The sequence below is a fragment of the Pantherophis guttatus genome, chromosome 8, assembly GCF_059756535.1.
Source record: "Pantherophis guttatus breed Tessera chromosome 8, ASM5975653v1, whole genome shotgun sequence".
Classification (NCBI taxonomy): Eukaryota; Metazoa; Chordata; class Lepidosauria; order Squamata; family Colubridae; genus Pantherophis; species Pantherophis guttatus.
The window spans coordinates 62,069,216-62,089,192 of NC_142070.1; the positions used below are offsets into that span (position 1 = coordinate 62,069,216).

Consider the following 19,977-nt stretch of genomic DNA (forward strand, 5'->3'; position numbering starts at 1 on the left):
AGAGATTGTTGTTGAGCTTGTAGTTGCCATTTGTATTTCTTTTAATATCTTCTCCCAGAATCTCATATACTGATTTCTATTTAGGTTATTCTATTTCTTTTGGGATTTTTGTATGGTTAGTGGCTTTCAATAGTCCCGGTAATCCCAAGAAAATAAGCAACTAGGATAAGTTCCCTTGTCACACTATCACTATCTATATGTAAATTTATCTATAAGTTCTATTTTCCCTTTTTCGATATTTTACAGAGATCTTCAATTCATAATAACTATCTGGTCTGTATTACTCTCTAAACATAGGGGTAGAATACAAGGGGGGGGGAAGCGAGGGAAAAGTCTAAAACTTCAGCAATTCATCAGTTAACTATCCTTATATTTAGTTATTTACTATCTTATTTAAATTAATTATTAAGTACTATTAATTAGTATTTGTCAAATCAATTACCTTAATTTCAATCCTAAAAACAATTAATCTGTCTAATATAGTTTTCAAAGCTAGACATGCAAGAAGATATAATATTTAACTACCAAGATAAAATATAGCACTAAGATAAATATAGTTATATATTAAGAGTAAATATGAAATTAAATTAACAGTTATATATATAGTATGTAGTATATAGTATATAGGATTATATAGATTTCACAAACAATACATTTAATATTAATGCCTTCTATAGTTCTTAATCACTAATTTGTTATCAGCTTTTAATATAATTAATTATACTTTACAGTTGATTCTTCTTCTTCTTCTTCTTCTGGATCACTCTCTTCTCTCTCTCTCTTTTTTTTTTCTTTTCCTTCTCTTCTTCCCAAATTTGTATCTTTCTTATTTATTGTTCAAAGTCCAAAGTTCTAAGTCCAATGTCCAATGTCCAAATATTTTTAGATTAAGTGTCCAATGTCCACCAAAGCTTCAAAACTCCCAAGTGTCCACCTTTCAACAGAGAGAGAAAAGGAGTAGGGGGTAGAATAATCCAAATCCCGAAGTTTAGGTCCAAACCTCCAAATCTCCAAAGTCCAAAAGTCCAAGAGTCCCAAGAAAAATATTCCGCTTAAGTTAATTTAATTTAGCTCCAAAAGTCACTGGTCTCCACTTTAAACGAAGTTTTCCTGGCGCTCTCTCTTCCGGTATCGAATGTTTGTTAAATGTCTCGTTATCGCCTCCACAAAGTCTGTCAAGTTAACCCCCTTTCTCTCCTTAAATTCCGTCTCTCCTCTGTGGCTGTATATTCAAAAACCAAGCTTGTCTGGGCTCGCTTTCTCCTCCTGGGTTTCCTCTGCTTTCGCCGGCTGCTAAATTGTGCGCTGTCACTGTCAAAATGGAAGCTGTCTCCGCTTATTTCTCAGTCGCCACTATCTAGCTTCTTAGTTGGAGTTTTAACTTCTTCCGCCTTCGATTTTCACGTTATGGGTTGTAAATATACCTTTTGAGCTTTTTTCTTTCCCGATCTTTCCACCGAAGTCTTCTTTATTTGATTTTCGCTTCCCTCTTAGTCAGCTGTCAACGTTTCTGGCCAGCCGGGTGGCTGGTTTTTCCCCGATCAGGATTAAGGGGGGTTTCCTGAACCTTCAGGGGGATTGCTGTCCTCCCCGAGGTCCTCGGAGTTTCCCCTTTTTTCTATTGACCTATCCGAGGTCAGTAGTGCCTAAATCGGCTCCTAAATCGGCGATATTAGGGACTTGGAGAACGGAGAACCGTTCCTTTCGTCCCTAACACGATGATGTCACCGCCGGAAGTCCCCAGTGCGGCCACATGTTTACTGGACCCCTGTCCCTCCTGGTTGGTACTGGCTTCCCGGGAGGTTACACGAGGCTGGCTCCAGGGCGTCATTAATGCTTTGTTGAGTGAGGGTCACTTCCCCGCTGCCCTGAAAGAGGCGGTGGTGAGGCCTCTCCTCAAGAAGCCGTCCCTGGATCCAGCAATATTGGCCAACTATCGTCCTGTTTCCAACCTTCGCTTCATTGCGAAGGTTGTTGAGAGTGTGGTCGCGCAACAGTTTCCGCAATTCCTGGAGGAAACATCCTATCTAGATCCGTTCCAGTCGGGTTTCAGGTCTGGGCACAGCACGGAAACGGCATTGGTCGCGTTGGTGGATGATCTCTGGAGGGCTTGGGACAGGGGTTATTCCTCTGTTCTGGTCCTATTAGATCTCTCAGCGGCTTTTGATACCATCGACCATGGTATCATGCTGCACCGGCTGGAAGAGTTGGGGGTGGGAGGCACTGTGTTGCGGTGGTTCTCCTCCTTTCTCTCCGACCGGTCGCAGTTTGTGTTGGCAGGGGGGCAGAGGTCGACCTCGAGGCCTCTCATCTGTGGAGTGCCGCAGGGATCGGTCCCCTCGCCCCTTCTGTTCAACATTTATGTGAAGCCGCTGGGCGAGATCATCCGTGGCTTTGGGGTGAGATACCACCAGTACGCTGATACATCTCCACCCCAGGCCACCCCAACGATGCCCTTGAAGTGATGTCCCAGTGCCTGGAGGCTGTGCGGATCTGGATGGGGAGGAACAGGCTCAGGCTCAACCCTTCCAAGACTGAGTGGAAGTTATCTTGGCTGTACACCGCCCTGAGTCCTCAGGGAGAAGGGTGGTATATAAATTGGAAATTAAATTAAATTAAAATTAAATAATATTAAATATGCTAAACACATACCTGGTAAACAGCTGCTCGTAAACTATCTGCTTTATCTAGCTCAGCACTGTATTTTTGTAGATGTTTGTTGTCCAATAATTTCAATGTCCCTAAATATTGAGCAGATGTACTTCTTGGGACAGGAGAGTATTTCCCTGTTTTCTTCAAATATGTAGTGCTCAAAGACCTGTAAATAAAAGTATCATACTAAATTATGAATCAATTACATAAATACAGAGTGATATTCTAAGAAAATACATGCATTCTGAGGTTTATTACAGTCTTAAAAACACAACTGCAATACTGAAAGCACAATTCAAGAAACAAAAATATTACATCCAGCCTAATATATTCTATGTAGTCAATGGACTCCAGAAGGCAAGCTTCTTGCCCTTTGATTGAAGCTGCTAGACGTTGCAAAAGCTCTGTTCACTCTGCAATCCAATTAATTATTGAAAGGAAAAGCTGAGAAGAACATTATGACAGAAACGTCCTTCTATGGAAGAAGAAATATAGAATTCAACGTTTCCATATTGTCTAAAGAACTATTATATGTCTGTGAACTAGAAACTGTCATTAGAACATTTAGTCTAGGCAAGTGAAAACAACTGTCTTTTTTAATATAATAATTTTTATCTGGGATTAATTATATTATTATTATATACATATACATATAGTTTATTTATGGCTAAGAAACTGAGCTTGTCGATCAAAAGGTTGGCAGTTCAGCGGTTCGAATCCCTAGCACCGCATAATGGGGTGAGCTCCCGTTACTTGTCCCAGCTTCTGCCAACCTAGCAGTTCGAAAGCACATAAAAAATGCAAGTAGAAAAATAGGGAGCACCTTTGGTGGGAAGGTAAGAGTGTTCCATGTGCCTTTGGCGTTTAGTCATGCCAGCCACATGACCACGGAGACGTCTTCGGACAGCGCTGGCTCCTCGACTTTGAAACGGAGATGAGCACTGCCCCCTAGAGTCAGGAACGACTAGCACATATGTGCGAGGGGAACCTTTACCTTTACCTATGATCAGGGGCAAGCAACTAAAAAAATTAAAAGGACTAAAATATAGTAAGAGTAGCAATATAGAAAGGAAGGAAGGAAGGAAACGAGAAGGTAAAAGAAAACTGGTAACAGCAGCTTCATGGCAAAACTAGTATTTTCCTCCTGTGTAGGTGTCATGTATTTTTAAAAACTCCTTCCTTTTACTCTGCCTGGATTGTCCTTTCCATCAAACAGTTTGACCTGATTCTAAAATAATAAAGATTAAATAGGTTCTGTTCAACAAAAACAATGATTTTGGGAAATACAATAATATCAATCATGAATTAAAACGTATTTCAGAACATTGCTTTGGAAAATGAGTACTGCCTCTTCAGTCATCTAACTCAAGTCTAATTACATATATTAAATTATATTGTCTGTAATTTAACCAATTTCATTGTATACATGATGTACAATGACAATAAAGGCTATACTATACTAATGCTATGCTATGCTATGTATCATAATATAAATTGTGAAAATTTTAATATCATGCCACTTCATACAGCATATACCGGTATGTCAAATTATTGTTAACTATGTAGAATATAAATAATATATAAATAATGAAGTTTCCTAACCCAAAAAGATACAGTTATTCATATTTCCAATTAGTTCTTTGCGAAAAAAATAAATTTCCTACCTGATTTTTGCTTTTTGTGGAACTGCCTCTACCTCTTCACACTCTTCCTAATATAAGAAAAAAAATTGGTTGTATGACCCAGTAAAGACCCAAATTACCCATTTAGTACCTATGCTGGTATATAAAATTAAAGGTCTGAAAAAAGATGGAACAGTTGTGATATACAATTTCCTTTACAGCACATACACGAAGTCTAACAAAGCCCAAGAAGCCTTGCTTGATGTCATTTTCTTTCCCTTTTTCAAATAGCCCTATAAAATTGGGCTACATTCCAGAGTAGCAATAAAGAGGGATTATAGGCATTATGTTATAAATGAGAGGAAATCAACTTTTTCTCAGAAAAGAAGTAATATGTTCATTAAATACAATTATATTTTTAAATATAACCTATAACTGTTATGCTACTATTCAACACTTAAAACTCTTAATTGGTTTTTTTAAGTACTTACTTTGCATAGAGAAAGAAAAGATAATTCCATTAGAAACAAATACAAATACTGACCTTTGTCACTTAACATTACAACATAGATCCAAGTTTAAGCTTGTAATAGTTATGTATAAACATATTGTGTATATCATGTATGAACATTTTAACATTATGCTGCATTGTGCAGCAATCATGTCAAGTTTTATCAGCAGTCATATTAATTTGATTCCTGCCACAAATACATGATAACGATCAATAAATATTACCTTTACAAAATCCTTTGAATTATCCATTATAGATTTTGAAGTTGTTAATGCTACTTTCTGTTTTGATTTATCATCTTTTGGTGTCTCAATAGAATTATCTTCAATGACATTGGGTTTTAACATCTGCACTTTTTGTTCTAGAAAGTGTTCAGTTGACTTATATTGCTTCTTAGTATTCTCATAAACTGTGGTCATCATTAATTCAATCACTGAAGGAGATTTTCTGTCATTCTCCGGCAATCTGAGATCCTGGCAACAGTCAATTTCTTTATGTTCATTATCTATTTTTAAAAGGAAAAGTTAAAATTATCAATTTTATTACCGTATTTTCCGGCGTATAAGACGACTGGGCATATAAGACGACCCCCAACTTTTCCTGTTAAAATATAGGGTTTGGGCTATACTTGCCATATAAGACTGCCCCTCTTCCAATGCACACCAAATAAAAATTAAAAAACATCAACTGGCTCACCTACAATGTAAAAGCAGCTGTGCTAGACCCAAAATGGCCCCTGTAACAAGCAGGAACCTCACACAGCCACAAAAAGCCCCCCCAAAAAACTTTCACACTCTAAACACACACAACACAACACAACTGGCTCACCCACAATGTAAAAGCAGCTGTGCTAGACCCAAAATGGCCCCTGCAACAAGCAGGAACCTCACACAGCCACAAAAAGTCCAAAAAACCAACTTTCACACTTTACACACACAAAATTCCACATACAGCTTTGTGAGATTTTGTGTGTTTGTGTAATTGGAGTCAAACACTACAGAAACACACTAAATCTCAGAAAGCTGCACAAATATTATTTTATTTTATTTTATTTTTATTTTTATATGAAAGCTAAATTTAAAACTTCCTAAACGGCTTCCTAAATGGCTAGGTCTAAAAAAGAACAACTAAAAAACCCCCAATTGACTATTTTTTTTAAAGCTCCCAAAGGGGAAAAATCTTACCCAATAGAACAGGGGTCTCCAACCTTGGCAACTTTAAGACTTGTAGACTTCAACTCCCAGAATTCCTCAGCCAGCTTTGCTTTGCTGGCTGAGGAATTCTGGGAGTTGAAGTCCACAACTAACTCCTTGCTTGATTGCAGGCAGGGAGTTGCTTGCTTGCCTGAATAGATTCAAGCAAGCAAAGCAAGGCAAGCGTTGCGATTAGCAGCTGAGGTAAGCAAGCTGGAGGGGGAAAACTTTTTCCCTTTTACATGGCTCTTGCCATCCCAGCTGAGTTGCAGGGAACTCAGCTGGGATCGTCAGAGCTGGGATCCTCAGAGTAAAAGGGAAAAAACTTTTTCCCTTTTACGTGGTTTCTGGCGATCCCAGCTGAGTTGCAGGGAACTCAGCTGGGATCGTCAGAGCTGGGATCCTCAGAGTAAAAGGGAAAAAACTTTTTCCCTTTTACGTGGTTTCTGGCGATCCCAGCTGAGTTGCAGGGAACTCAGCTGGGATTGTCAGAGCTGGGATCGCCAGAACTGGGATCGCCAGAGCCATTTAAGGCTCGTCAGAGCCTTTCGGGCTGGTCTGCCTGGTTACAGGAGAACTACACCCGGCGTATAAGACGACCCCCGACTTTTGAGAAGATTTTCATGTGTTAAAAAGTCGTCTTATACGCCGGAAAATACGGTAATTTTAAAGAAAATTAACAAAGATGATAACAAAAGAATTCAGACAAACGTATGTGAAGGTGTATACATGTACCTCAGAATTGCATATGCAGCAAATATAAATCACACTAATTCTTCAATACATATACAGTAGTGGCCAAAATTGTGGAAACCTTTTGGGAAAAGTGTATTTTTGAGAATTGATGGCTATAGTACCATTTTTTTTAGTAGTACCATAAAATTATGTATCAATGGAAAGATAATGCGACAAAGTTTGTTCAATTATCTGCATTCTATGAAAAGTTATAGCCAAATAACCAGAAAAAGGAACTTTTTTCTTGCTTAGTACTCAAGTACAACTTGATATCAGGTAGCTTTCCTTCATCTGATTGTAGCCAATGAGCATGAGTGTTTAGAGAGCCAATCAGGTGACATCTTGTTTGGGCAATGAGCCAATCAGATCACAGTAGGATTCAGTTATTGATGTCATGTATTGAAGCTGAGAGGAGGACATTTTTCAGTGTGTTATGTGATCACTATCAAGTTGATTGGGGTTTTTGTGTTCTTTCATTTAGTGAGCTTGTAAAACGTAATAAACTTAAAGTAATGGTACAAAGAATTGACTGGTCGCCCAGAAAGCGATGTAAAATAGTATTCTTAAGTGAACAAGGTTACAGTTATAAAGAAATGAGAGGAAACTTAACCAAAGATGGCATTTCTAAGTTTTTGAAGAGGTATAAGGAGACTCAGTCACTACAAAACCACACTGGTAAAGGCAGGAAAAGGTGCACAACAGCAAGTGATGATAGAAGAATTAAGAGACTGTACCTACATGACAGAAGAAAATCATCTGGTGTATACAAGATGAAATGGCGCAATGCAATGTGAAGTTGAGTGCAAGGATTGTTTGGCACAGACTGCAGGAATTTGGCCTAAAATCTAGAATTCCACGAAAAAAGCCACTTTTATCTCTCAAACAAAGGTTGAAAAGCATTACATTCTTGATTAAATTATCTTTCCATTGATACATAATTTTATGGTACTACTCCAAACAAAAATGTGGTGTCATTTAGTTTAGTTTACTTTATTGTCATTGCACATTGTACAATGAAATTAAATGCCGTTTTCAGTGTACATTATAACTATAAAAATAAAAACACAAACATACATCCTTTACATTCTATATAATTAAAATTGAAAACCCGATATTGCACTATACCGTAGAATTCAATATGGTTATTGCCCTGGGATAGAAGCTGTTTTTCAGCCTATTTGTCCTTGTTTTTATTATCCTGTACCGTCTGCCAGATGGTAATAGTTCAAAAAAAGGGTGCCCAGGATGAAATGGATCTTTAAGAATGTTTTGAACTTTCTTAAGGCAGCGGGAGCTTTAAAGCTCTTCCAAAAAGGGGAGAGGGCAACCAGTGATCCTCTGGGTAATGACGTTGACCCTCTGGAGTGCTGTCCTATCTGCCACTGTGCAATTTGCAAACCATACACAGATGCAGTAAGTTAAAATACTCTCTATGGTGCAGCAGTAAAAAGCCACCAGAGTTTTTCATTCAGTTGTTGTTACCTGAGAAGTCTCAGGTAGTATAATCTCTGCTGGGCCCTTTTGAGCAGTGCTGCAATGTGAGTGCTCCAGGTTAGGTCCTCTTTTATGATAACACCTAGAAACTTAAAACTGGTCACTTGCTCCACTCAGTGTCCATTGATAAGCAAGGGCTGGATGTCTGATCTATTCCTTCTGTAGTCCACTATAAGCTCTTTTAGCCATCAAACCTCAAAAATGCACTTTTCCCAAAAGGTTTCCACAATTTTGGCCACTACATATATCCATGTACACCAGGAAATGCAAGAACATATTTGATTGAGTGAAGAGACAAGGTGAATGGGATTAAGGGAGGCAGATACCTGTGTATTTCCTCTACACTATAAGGATAGTTTCCTTTGTGTGTATAGTGTAAAAGATGCTTTCCTTTGGGTATATGCTACAGATAAACTGTCTATATGTGTGGGTAAATTCTGTTGGGTTCTGTGAAAACCCTTCTCTGTCAGATGCTTAGTGGTGTGCATATGGTATGATTATGCAGAAACCATGCTGAAATTAGCAGCTGATTTCAAGGATTATTTGCCTTAAGAAAATATCTTAATAGCTATAATTTTGCCACTAATAAACACATAAAGCAATTCCACTGGGGGAGATAAATATAACACAACAGTCTAATTGCACACAACCAATAGAATTGCTATTGATAGGAAGTAGCTTTTTTATTTTATTTATCTATTAAATAAATAGGCGACTTGATGCACCTTTCAGACATTCAATTAAAATATATTATAAAACATTAAAACAATAAACAAGGCTCATAAATTTAAAATTCAATTAAAGTAAAAATAACCAGGATGAAGAGTGAGGAGAAGAGGTGCTAATTAATCCATCAGCCATTTCCAAAGTGCCACACCCCGACTGGGGTCCAGATTAATTGGCACAGCCATGTCTCAAGCCCTTTTGGAAGGCCAAAAAGTTGAGTGCAGATCTCATTGTGTGGGGCATGATGTTCCAGAGGGCAGGAGCCACAGCAGAAAAGGCTCTTCTTTTGGACCTTGGGGTGCCCAGCATGCCCCTTCTACCAGCATGGGTAGGGCATGTTAATCCCATCAAGATGAGCTGGTTTCTCAGACAGCCTGGACCCATGCCATGAAGGGCTTTAAAGGTGATAACCAACACCTTCAATTGGACCCAGAAGAAAACTGGCAATCAGTGCTGCTCACAGAACAGCAGTATAACGGTCCATGCAGCTGATGTTTTTGGATACTCTTCAAGGGTAGCCCCAGTTTACCTTCTGTTAAGGATGATATATATATACTATGATTGATAATGTAATCATGATCTCCATGTTGGAGAGATCAAGGTCAAATACAGAAAAAGGGAAAAAGCAACTATCATTCAGGGGTTGTATTTCTCTAATAAATCTGGAAATCTACGTCTTAAATACCTTTTCTAAAGTATTATAATAGGGAAAGCATTTAATAATTGTAATCCTGGAATTGTCACTTAGATAATCTGAGACAAGTATATTTATAATTTAGTGTTTGTGGATTTTACTTCATTAAATCTAGATACTTAAAATGTATTTAAACCCAACAAGAAAAAATATTAATTCCATGGAAGAAAGAATATAATATAGCGCAGATGAAAAATTTTCAAGAAATTTTATTTTTTGGCACTGGACATGATTGCCATGGATGGGAGGAAGGGAGGGAGGGAGGGAGGAAGGAAGGGGGTTAGGAAAGAGGACTTCCACAATGGATTATACTGGATTGACAATATGTTGCTGTACAGCTGGATTGAAAGTGATATTAAACATTAACCTATTTGAAAATCATTTACGATTTTATTGAAAAATGTTATTTCTAGCTCTTGAATTCATCAAAATATGAGAATATAATGGCAGATAATTGTGAGAGAATTATAAAATAATTGGAACACTTAGAAATACAGTCAGCAGCATTTTGCCTATTCAACCATCCCAATTCTTATAGCAAACTACCTCACTTTGCTCTAAAATCAGTGGTGGGTTTCAAAACTTTTTACTACCGGTTCTGTGGGTGTGGCTTGGTGGGTGTGGCATGCTTGGTGGGCATGGCATGGTGGGCATGGCAGGGGAAGGATACTGTAAAATCTCCATTCCCACCCCAATCCAGGGGAAGGTTACTGCAAAATCCCCATTTCCTCCCAATCAGCTGGGACTTGGGTGGCAGAGAATAGATAGGGGTGGGGTCAGTCAGAATTTTTACTACCGGTTCTCCAATACTCAAAATTTCCCCTATCGGTTCTCCAGAACTGGTCAGAACCTGCTGAAACCCACCTCTGTCTAAAATCACAGATCTATTTCTAACCAGCAAGTGAATAACAACTTCTGTATAGCAGTTAGACCCTGGGCTTCATCAATGCAAAACACAAAGAGACAAATTGTAAGACAGGTAGCCACTAAACCATGACTTATATTTAAACTATGAAAACTGGCTTAATGATGTACATCAGCAGCAACATAGGGTTTTTATAACAGAAATTTAATTTTAGAACAAAAGAAAATAGGATATAAATTACACACCCAAAGTATAGGAGCTTAATTCTCTAGTCTCCTTCTGAAAAATGTAGGCTAATGGCCAGAAATTACTTCAAGGAAAATTGCACTAGATTCCTAATAGTGATTTAGACATAAGTAGTATTGGAAGTTGACAGTCTATAGACAGTTTATTGGATCAACTCATGAGGATGAGTGAGATGCTGGGTTTTAATTTTGTTTTCTGGTTTTTATTGTGTTTGTGGTTTTATTGTAGTTGCAAATCACCTAAAATTATGCTGTATGATGGGCAGCCACATAAATCTTTTAAATAAATAAATAACTAAAACATCCTATACATTATAAATAATATTTTAAAGTATTATATCTTCATATATTTACCTTTAGAGGAGATTTCATTTCCAGATATTGCCAAATTAGAATCTCCAGTTTTCTCATTTACCAATGAAAAATGGATAGATAATGAGGATGAGGAGTTTGCAATCAAGGGGCCCTAGAATGTAAATAAAGAGTCTTGGGTATCTTAAAATATATATATACAAATGCAACATACATAGACACACTCAATGGCACCACTAAATGGCAAAAGAAAAAAGAGGAATTAAATGCACAGAACAGAGTCAATAATAATTATATGAAGTATACTGTATTTATCATTAAGTTGGTCAATTAACTTAAAATCTTAATCAAGTCAGCTTAAAATGTGGAAAGATGAGATTCTTATAGTAAATTTTCTTTGGGTATTTTGTACCATATGTAAGAGTTACAATACTCTGCTAACCTCAGCACCAGGACTTTCAGAAAGTGCTCTTCTTTCAGATTTCATCATTTGGTCATTTAATCTTGTTTCAGAAGATGGTGCAGATAATGAAAACAGCCGATGGTGATTAGGTACTCTTCCCTCTGCCTTGGTTCCTTCGTAGTCTTCTACATGGTTACTTTTCCTCAAAATACTTCTATGTTGAGGAGATGGCTTTGAAAAATCATATAATGCAGGAATGCTTATATTTTCAGCTGAGAAAAATATAAAGAATATAATTATTACCTACTTCTAAAAATGTTCATTTAAACTAAATTTAAATTCCATAAATGCTGTCTTCAGTCAGTTATAGTCAGAGTTTCAAACATCTGCTAATATGTGTCCAAAGGTTTGTTATATTCTGGGACTTTCTGATAGATATGAGCTTGTATTTATTTCTAAAATTCATTTCTTTTTATCAGCAGGCAGGGCTCTTTTGAAAGTAATTAATTTCTGTAGTAGCACTCTAATCTGCAATTCAGATAAACCATCTGTTCCCCATTGCTCCTGATATATTGGGTGAAACGTCAGCAACCATATAAAAGAAAAAAAAACTTCTACAATTCTACATGACATGGTTGCCTTGTAAGCTTGCTCCCTTCTTCATAACCATAAATAATTCCTTAAATTCTACCCCCACCCCACCCAATTTAGGTACTAGAACTATAATCTGATAACTTCTCTGGCTAATAATGCTAATACAGCATGGTGGAACCATTGAAGTTAAGGTTAATATCTTTGGTGATCTAACTGAACCCATCTTTGCTAGCAAAGGTATTAAAGTCAGGCTGAATCTTCCCTTGATTATTATACACCGTTTTCATTAACAATGTTGCTGCTAAACCATAATTCTAACCTCCTTCCCTTGTCTATCACTTCATCTTTATGTTGATAATGCAGATATACTGTCCGTAACCCAACTGGGCCTCAAAGCTTGATCATTCTGCTGCTCTAGCAAACACTTCAAAATAAACTAATTCCAATACAAGGACTCTAGAAAATGCTTTAAGGCCCCAATTAGATGGATGATCAATGGCAAACTCATTGAGCCAATAAAATCCTTTCATTTTCTAGGTTGTCTATTTTCAATCTTCTTCCTGCTGGGTTAATAAAACAAGATGATTTCTAGTAAAAGCCCCAAAAGCTTCTCTTATTGCCAGATATGTAGGTTAATTTGGTAATAATTATTTTTCAACAGCTATTAAACTATTTAAAGTCAATGTTCTCCCAGCACTTTGCTCTATGCTTGTCACTAAGTATTTTGATACTATATGAAGTTCAGCTAGTTATAGTTTAAAATGTACTTCCCTAGTTTAGAAGGAACCTAATCAAAATACTATTAGTTTTTCAATTTATTCCTTTCATTAACATGTTAAACACACACACACACACACAAATTGTAACAAAACAATGCAGACACTGAGTGCTAGTCCCACCTTCAGCATGAAAATTAGCAGGGTGATTATGGGCCAATCATTCTCTCTCAGACTAACCCATTTCAAAAGGTTGTTGTTGTGGGGAAAATAGGAAGAGGAAGGAGTATTATATAGTATATTCACTGCCTTGAGTTATTTATAAAAATAATAAAGGTGGAATATAAATAAATAGACAGCTAATAAATAAATGCACTTTAATATAAAGTTTGAATCCTTTACCATACCTGTCACAGCAGTTCTTTTTTCAATGTTATACTGTACTCAACATTTTATCCTTGTATTATTGACATCCTAAATCCATGATGGCGAACCTATGGCACACATGCCCAAAGTGGCACACGAAGCCATGTTGCCCGGCACGTGCGGCCTTGCCTGTTTGCCTTCTGGGTTTCTGGCCCGCATGCGTGCTCAATGATCAGCTGTCATTCATGTGCACGGCAGTGCCGAAAACTGGCCTGCGCATGCGTGCCGGCCAGCTAATTGTCAGGCGTGCCTGCACGCTAGAACCTGGAAGTTCAGCTTTTCCAGAGCGTGATCCCTTCACGCGTGGCAGTGCCGAAAACCGGCCTGTGCATGTACACCAGCCAGATGATTGTCGGGCACGCATGCACGCTAGAACCCAGAAGTTCAGTTTTCCCAAGTGCGGTCCTGATGAGTGCGTGCGTGCGCGTAACATTTTCAAGTGACTTTTTCAGCACTCGGTACCAAAAAGGTTTGCCATTACTGTCCTAAATTGTAATTAGTGTGGATAATATTTTTTTCTTCTCTATTTTTAATAATCTAAGCTATATAAATAATTGAAAGTTAATTCAATTTTATTTGTATGTTTGTGGGTCTGTGTGTATCGATAGATATCTATATATAGGTATCTATAGATATTTATATATCTATATCATATATCTATATCACATATATCTATATCTCTATATCTATCTATCTATCTATCTATCTATCTATCTATCTATCTATAACACATATACAGACATATACAAAACTGTTGAAATAATACAATGTATCAAAATATAAGTCAAGATTTGATTCAGTTTTGACTGGAAATGAGTTTCTTTGCTTTGTATAATAACCGTTATTCTTTGTAGCATTTTCACTAGGATTCAGTTACATTTATTCACAATGGTGCAATGTTGAATTTAAAAAGCAATGCCTGGCATCTAAATACAGGTAATCTTCGACATGCCCACAATTGAGCCCGAAAATTCCATTTCTTTCTTTTTTTTTTTTGACAAGTTTTATTAAATTTTTCTTTTACATACATATTTTATGAACAGAGTATTGACCGGGTCACAACTTTTACAACTTATAACATAATTATATATTGATTTTTATAATCTATTCCAATCTTTTTTGTTTTTTCCAGATACAATTTACATATTTCGTTTTCTGCCATAATATTCTTTTTTCTCTATTTTTTTAATCTTATCTTAATCTCTTAATACTTAATATATAAACAGTATCATCATCCGCCGTTCAAATACTAATTTCTTAGCATTACTTCAATTAATTATCTTATTTCTCCATTTATAAAATATATTTCTTATAATCCCCATCACATTTTTTGCTTATAAACAATAAATTTCATCTTATTCAATTCTTACATTGAAATCCTTTAACTTAATTTATTTATTTATTTATTTATTACATGTATTTATATGCCGCCATTCTCCCGAAGGACTCAGGGCGGCGAACACAAGTTAAGAAACAAGTACAATAAAATCATAATTTAATCCAAATAATTAATTAGTAGTAAATAATAAAGCCTGGAATCAGTCTCAGCCTATTTGTTTGAAAAGCCAAGTCTTCAAGTCCCGACGGAAGGAGCGGAGATCAGGAGCTGTCCGGAGCTCAGTAGGCAATTCATTCCAGAGGGTGGGAGCACCCACAGAGAACGCCCTACCCCTGGGCACAGCAAGGTGACATTGGCTCGCCGTCGGAACCCTGAGGAGAGCGGCCCTATGTGAACGACAGGATGGTGAGAGGCAGGCAGGAGAAGGCAAATATCCCGGACCTAAGTCATGAAGGGCCTTATAGGTGAGGACTAGCAACTTGAAGCGGACCTGGAGAACCACTGGTAACCAGTGCAGCTCACGCAGGAGGGGTGTTATATGGGAGTAACGAAGGGCTCCCATAACAACCCGTGCAGCTGCATTCTGGATCAGCTGGAGTCTTCGGGTGCATCTCAGGGGCAGGCCCATGTAGAGGGAATTGCAGTAATCCAAGCGGGAAGCAACCAGGGCATGAGTGACTGTGCGAAGGTCATCTCAGTCCAGGAAAGGTAGCAACTGGCGCACCAGGCGAACCTGTGTGAAGGCCCCCCTGGTCACGGCCGTTAGATGGTCTTCTAGGGATAGCCGGGCATCCAGGAGGACACACAAGTTGCGAGCCCTATCAACGGGTGCAAGTTTTTCCCCATCTATCAAAAGTGATGGAGCCTCTGAAACCCGAGATGCCGGCATCCACAGCCACTCAGTCTTAGAGGGATTGAGTTTGAGTCTGTTTCTGCCCATCCAGGCCCGTACCTCCTCCAGGCAATGGAACATCACGGAAAGGGCATCTCTGGGGTGGTCTGGGGTGGAGATGTATAATTGGGTATCATCAGCATATTGATGATATCTCACCCCAAAGCCACGAATGATCTCACCCAGTGGCTTCATATAGATGTTAAAGAGCAGGGGGGAGAAAACCGACCCCTGAGGCACCCCACAATTAAGGGGCCTCGGGGTGGATCTCTGCCCTCCCGCCCATACAAACTGAAAGCGACCTGAGAGGTAAGAGGAAAACCACCGTAAGACAGTGCCTCCCACCCCTAACCCCACAAGTCGCTGCAGTAGGATACCATGGTCGATGGTATCAAAAGCTGCTGAGAGGTCAAGTAGGACCAGGATGGAGGAACAACCCCCATTCCGAGCCCGCCAGAGATCATTCACCAGAGAGACTAATGCCGTTTCTGTGCTGTGACCGTGTCGGAAGCCTGATTGGTACGGGTCAAGGTAGTCTGTTTCCTCCAGGAATTGTGGGAGCTGTTGAGCCACTACAGTCTCAACAACCTTCGCGATGAAGTGAAGGTTGGAGACGGGACGATAGTTATTAAGTGAGTCTGGATCCAGGGAAGGCTTCTTGAGGAGAGGTCGAACCACTGCCTCCTTAAGAGAGGCGGAGAAGTTCCCCTCTCTCAACGAAGCGTTGACAATTGCCTGGATCCAGTCTCTAGTCACCTCTCTGGCAGCCGAAACCAACCAGGAGGGACAAGGGTCCAATAAGCAAGTGGAGGAACTAAGTTTGCCCACAATCCTGTCCACTTCCTTGACAGAAATAGGGTCAAACTCAATCCAGATATTATTCTCAAGACCCACCCTAGTCTCCCGATTGGATTCTGCCCAGTTAGAGTCCAATCTGATCCGGATCTGAGCGATTTTATCATGCAGAAACTGTACAAAATTCTCAGCTCTGCCCTTCAAAGGGTCTTCCCTCGCTCCCTGATTGAGGAGGGAGCGGGTCACACGAAACAGGGCTGCTGGGCGGTTTTCTGCAGATGCAATGAGGGGGGCGAAAGAGTGACGTTTCGCCGCTTCCATCGCCACTAGATAAGACCTAATATGGGTTCTTAACTGTGTTCGGTCAGATTCAGATCGGGAGGACCTCCAACTCTCCTCTAAGTGTCTTTTCTGACGTTTCATTTCCCGGAGCTTCATGGAAAACCAAGGAGCAATCCGGGATCTGCGTCGGGTTAGAGGCCGCAAAGGTGTGATTCTGTCCAAGGCATTGGTAGCCACCTGTTCCCAGGATGCCACCAGAGCCTCAGCTGAATCGCAGGATTGAGAGGTGGGGAATGTCCCAAGCTCCTTCAAGAACCTTTTTTAATTGGTCTTCCACATCTTATCTCTTCTTAATACATAAGCAATATCACTCTCCGCCCTTAATTCCTGACTTCTATTATAGCATCAATTAATTATTTTATTTCCTCATTTACAACATATTTCAAAATCCCCATCACACTTTTTTTTACATTTCAATTTTGTATCTTAATTTCAATTATTTTCATAATTTAACCTAATTAACACTTCATATTTCATCTGCTGTTCCATTTTACAATACACAATAAACATCATATTTACTTTTTACATTCACAATTACTATTATTAATACAGTTCCCTTAGATCACTGGTTCTCAACCTTCCTAATGCCGCGACCTTTTAATAGAGTTCCTCATGTTGTGGTGACCCCCAACCAGGGGTGGGTTCTAAATTTTTTTACTACCGGTTCTGTGGGTGTGGCTTATTTTGTGGGTGTGGCTTGGAGGTCATGTGACTGGCTGGGCGTGGCTAGCTGGTCATGTGACCGGGTGGCCATGGCTATGTGTATAGGGACTACTCAGAGGGCTGAAAAAAGTCATTTTTGACAGGTCCTCGCACTTTTGACTGGTCCTCACACTTATGACCATCCTCACATTTATGCCTGTGCAGCATTCTTAACAACCATGTCACTCATTTCACAACTGCTTCTCTTCAACATGGTATAAGATAGGGCAAAAAACGTAAAATGTGAGGACAGTCGTAAATTCGAGGACTGGTCAAAAGTGTGAGGACCAGTCAAAAATAACTTTTTCAGCCCTCTGAGTAGTCCATATGCATAAAAGGATACAGCAATAGAGAGGGATGAAGGAAGGGAAGGGAAATTAGAGTAGGAGTGAAGGTAAGAGAGGGAGGAAGAGAGGAGGAGAAGGAGAAAGAAAGAGGAAGTAGGGAGAAGAAGAAGAGGGGGGGGAAGAGAAAGTAAGTAAGAAAGAAAAGACAGAGGTGGTAGGTTTGAGGAGAAAGATTGCTGTACAATAAAAAAGATGAAAGGGAAGAAAGCCAACCCCAAACAAATATTAAGATATTAAGATAAAGAATGAATTGTTAAACTTTAAAGAATAAAAGAGAACAAATAGGAATAAATAGCAATAATTAGAAACACACATACAAACATACAACGTATTTTCTTTGAACAGAGTATTTGGCCGGTTCACAAATTTAAACAGTTATAGGAGGTTAGCACCCACCCCTTTCCTAGAAGAATGAAATATTTTGGGAAATATTAAAAAGGCAGAATATTATATTTCCCTGGATGAGAAATGGAGAAGCATATTTTACAAACAAAGCAGCTCCCACCTTCCTGCCCCCCACCCTTTGTTAATGGGCCAGAGGCAGAAAGTCAATCCTTTGTCGAAGGACATTTGCAGCACAATAGCAACAGAAACTAACACAATGGGCCCCATCAAGCCATGTGATCCTGTCCACCATTAAACCATCTTTCCAAGCAGTCTCCATGTTTCCAGTGTCTTTTTCCCCACTTGGAGCAGAACCCAGAAGGATATTTCTTCCAACACAGTATTTAGTCATTTCAATTAAATTTACAATTTCTATATTTCCTTTTTGCCATATTTATTCCTCATCTGTTTTTTAAAAAACCCAATATTACCCTTCATCCTCATCTCTAATCTTAATCAAATTCAATTTTTCCCTTCTATTCTATATTATACCCCTTCTGTGTTTATATCCATCTTCACATTGGTTAATTATGTAATTATGTAATACAGTTGTTTAATAAAAATTCAACATTTTAATATAAATCAATTAGTTATATAACTATCTTTTTGTATATTAATCAATATGAACATGAATATTCCAATTATTTCCATGCAATCCAATTTCTTACAAATCAATTAATTATATTTACCAATAATAATAAACCAAATAATTTCCCCCATATATTCCTCCAAACCACAACTTAAGCATTTCTGCTTTCAACACAATATGCAATTAATAGTATCTCAATTATTACAATTCCCTAGTTAAATAGAGCTTTTTTTCTTTTGTGTTTTAAAATCTTGAACCTCCTCTTGTCCTAAATTTCCCATTGTTTGCAGTTTTGCACCTACCTTTTTTGGTGAGGAAAAAGAAAAAGAAATCTCTCTGCCTCATTTTGTCACGTTGCAGCAAAGACCCTTCTTTACTTTCAATTTCGCTTTTCAGCATAGCTAGGGGGAAAAAAATTGCTCCAGGAATTTATCTCTTTGCAGCTAGCTCTTTGAAGCCCTGCAGCAAGAATTTAAAAATTTTTTTCCCTCTAGCCATCAGCTGGGACTCCGGAGACAGCAATAGATTGGGAGTGGGCGGGGTAAGCGAACAGTGACCCGGCGATCCAACAGAGGCAGAGGGTGAGGGTGAGTGAAGGCGTGGGGGGGGCGAGAGAGGGCTTTGGCGACCCCTGTGAAATGGCTGTTCGACCCCCAAAGGGGTCGCGACCCCCAGGTTGAGAACTGCTGTCTTAGATCTACTAATATATATCTTAATTCCCTTCCTCCTTTCCACTATTCTTCCCCTTTTAGCCATTTTCTCCTGGTCTCACCAAAATTCCATTTCTTAATGATTTTCTCCTTTCATCCCCTTTTCTTTTCTTCTTCTTTTTTTTATTTTTATATTTATTATGTCTTTTCTCCTGAATCCTTTCTCTAACTTTTGAGTCTATCACTCGCATAATTTGCCCCCTGCTGTTACCTAATCTTTTCCCATTTCCTTCTCTTCCCTTAGATTGCTTTTTTTTGGAAAATATTCCCACTGTAAATCCCAGTGTAATCATCTAACATTTTGCCTTCAATTCTTTTTCCTTCAATATCATTTTCTTGTTTCTCATTTATATTTTCTTTTTCCTGTTTTGTGTGCTCTAACAAAGTTTCTGACTTTTTATTGCCCTTTATTGATTCACGCATGTTTTTCAATTAATCTCAATTAATTCCTCACACATCCAAGACTCCATATTATTAGTTTAAAAGATTATTAGTATTTCCACTTATATTTTATTAAAATTTTAGTCCATATAGTCTCTTTTTTATTTCTAGATAATATTTCTAGATAATATCCAATACAAATGTTTGTCCAATCCACTCCAATTTAAAGCTTTATACCTCCTTTAGAAGTCGAGACCAAGCAGCTTAAAACAAAACAAAAACTCCTTAAAATTTCTCACAGCTCCTGT

General features: G+C 38.4%; 1 protein-coding gene across 2 annotated transcripts in view; it reads right to left on the reverse strand.

The window, feature by feature from the left end:
• MAP9 (microtubule associated protein 9) overlaps positions 1-19,977 on the reverse strand; it is a 61,509-nt gene that overhangs the window by 32,705 nt on the left and 8,827 nt on the right. For both annotated transcript variants that reach the window (XM_060690874.2, XM_060690872.2), the window contains exons 5-9: positions 11,492-11,724; positions 11,092-11,203; positions 5,010-5,290; positions 4,317-4,363; positions 2,653-2,818 (exon numbers count right to left, since the gene is read on the reverse strand). In XM_060690874.2, the coding sequence (XP_060546857.2) occupies positions 2,653-2,818; positions 4,317-4,363; positions 5,010-5,290; positions 11,092-11,203; positions 11,492-11,724 (839 nt within the window). The remainder of the gene's footprint in view (positions 1-2,652; positions 2,819-4,316; positions 4,364-5,009; positions 5,291-11,091; positions 11,204-11,491; positions 11,725-19,977) is intronic.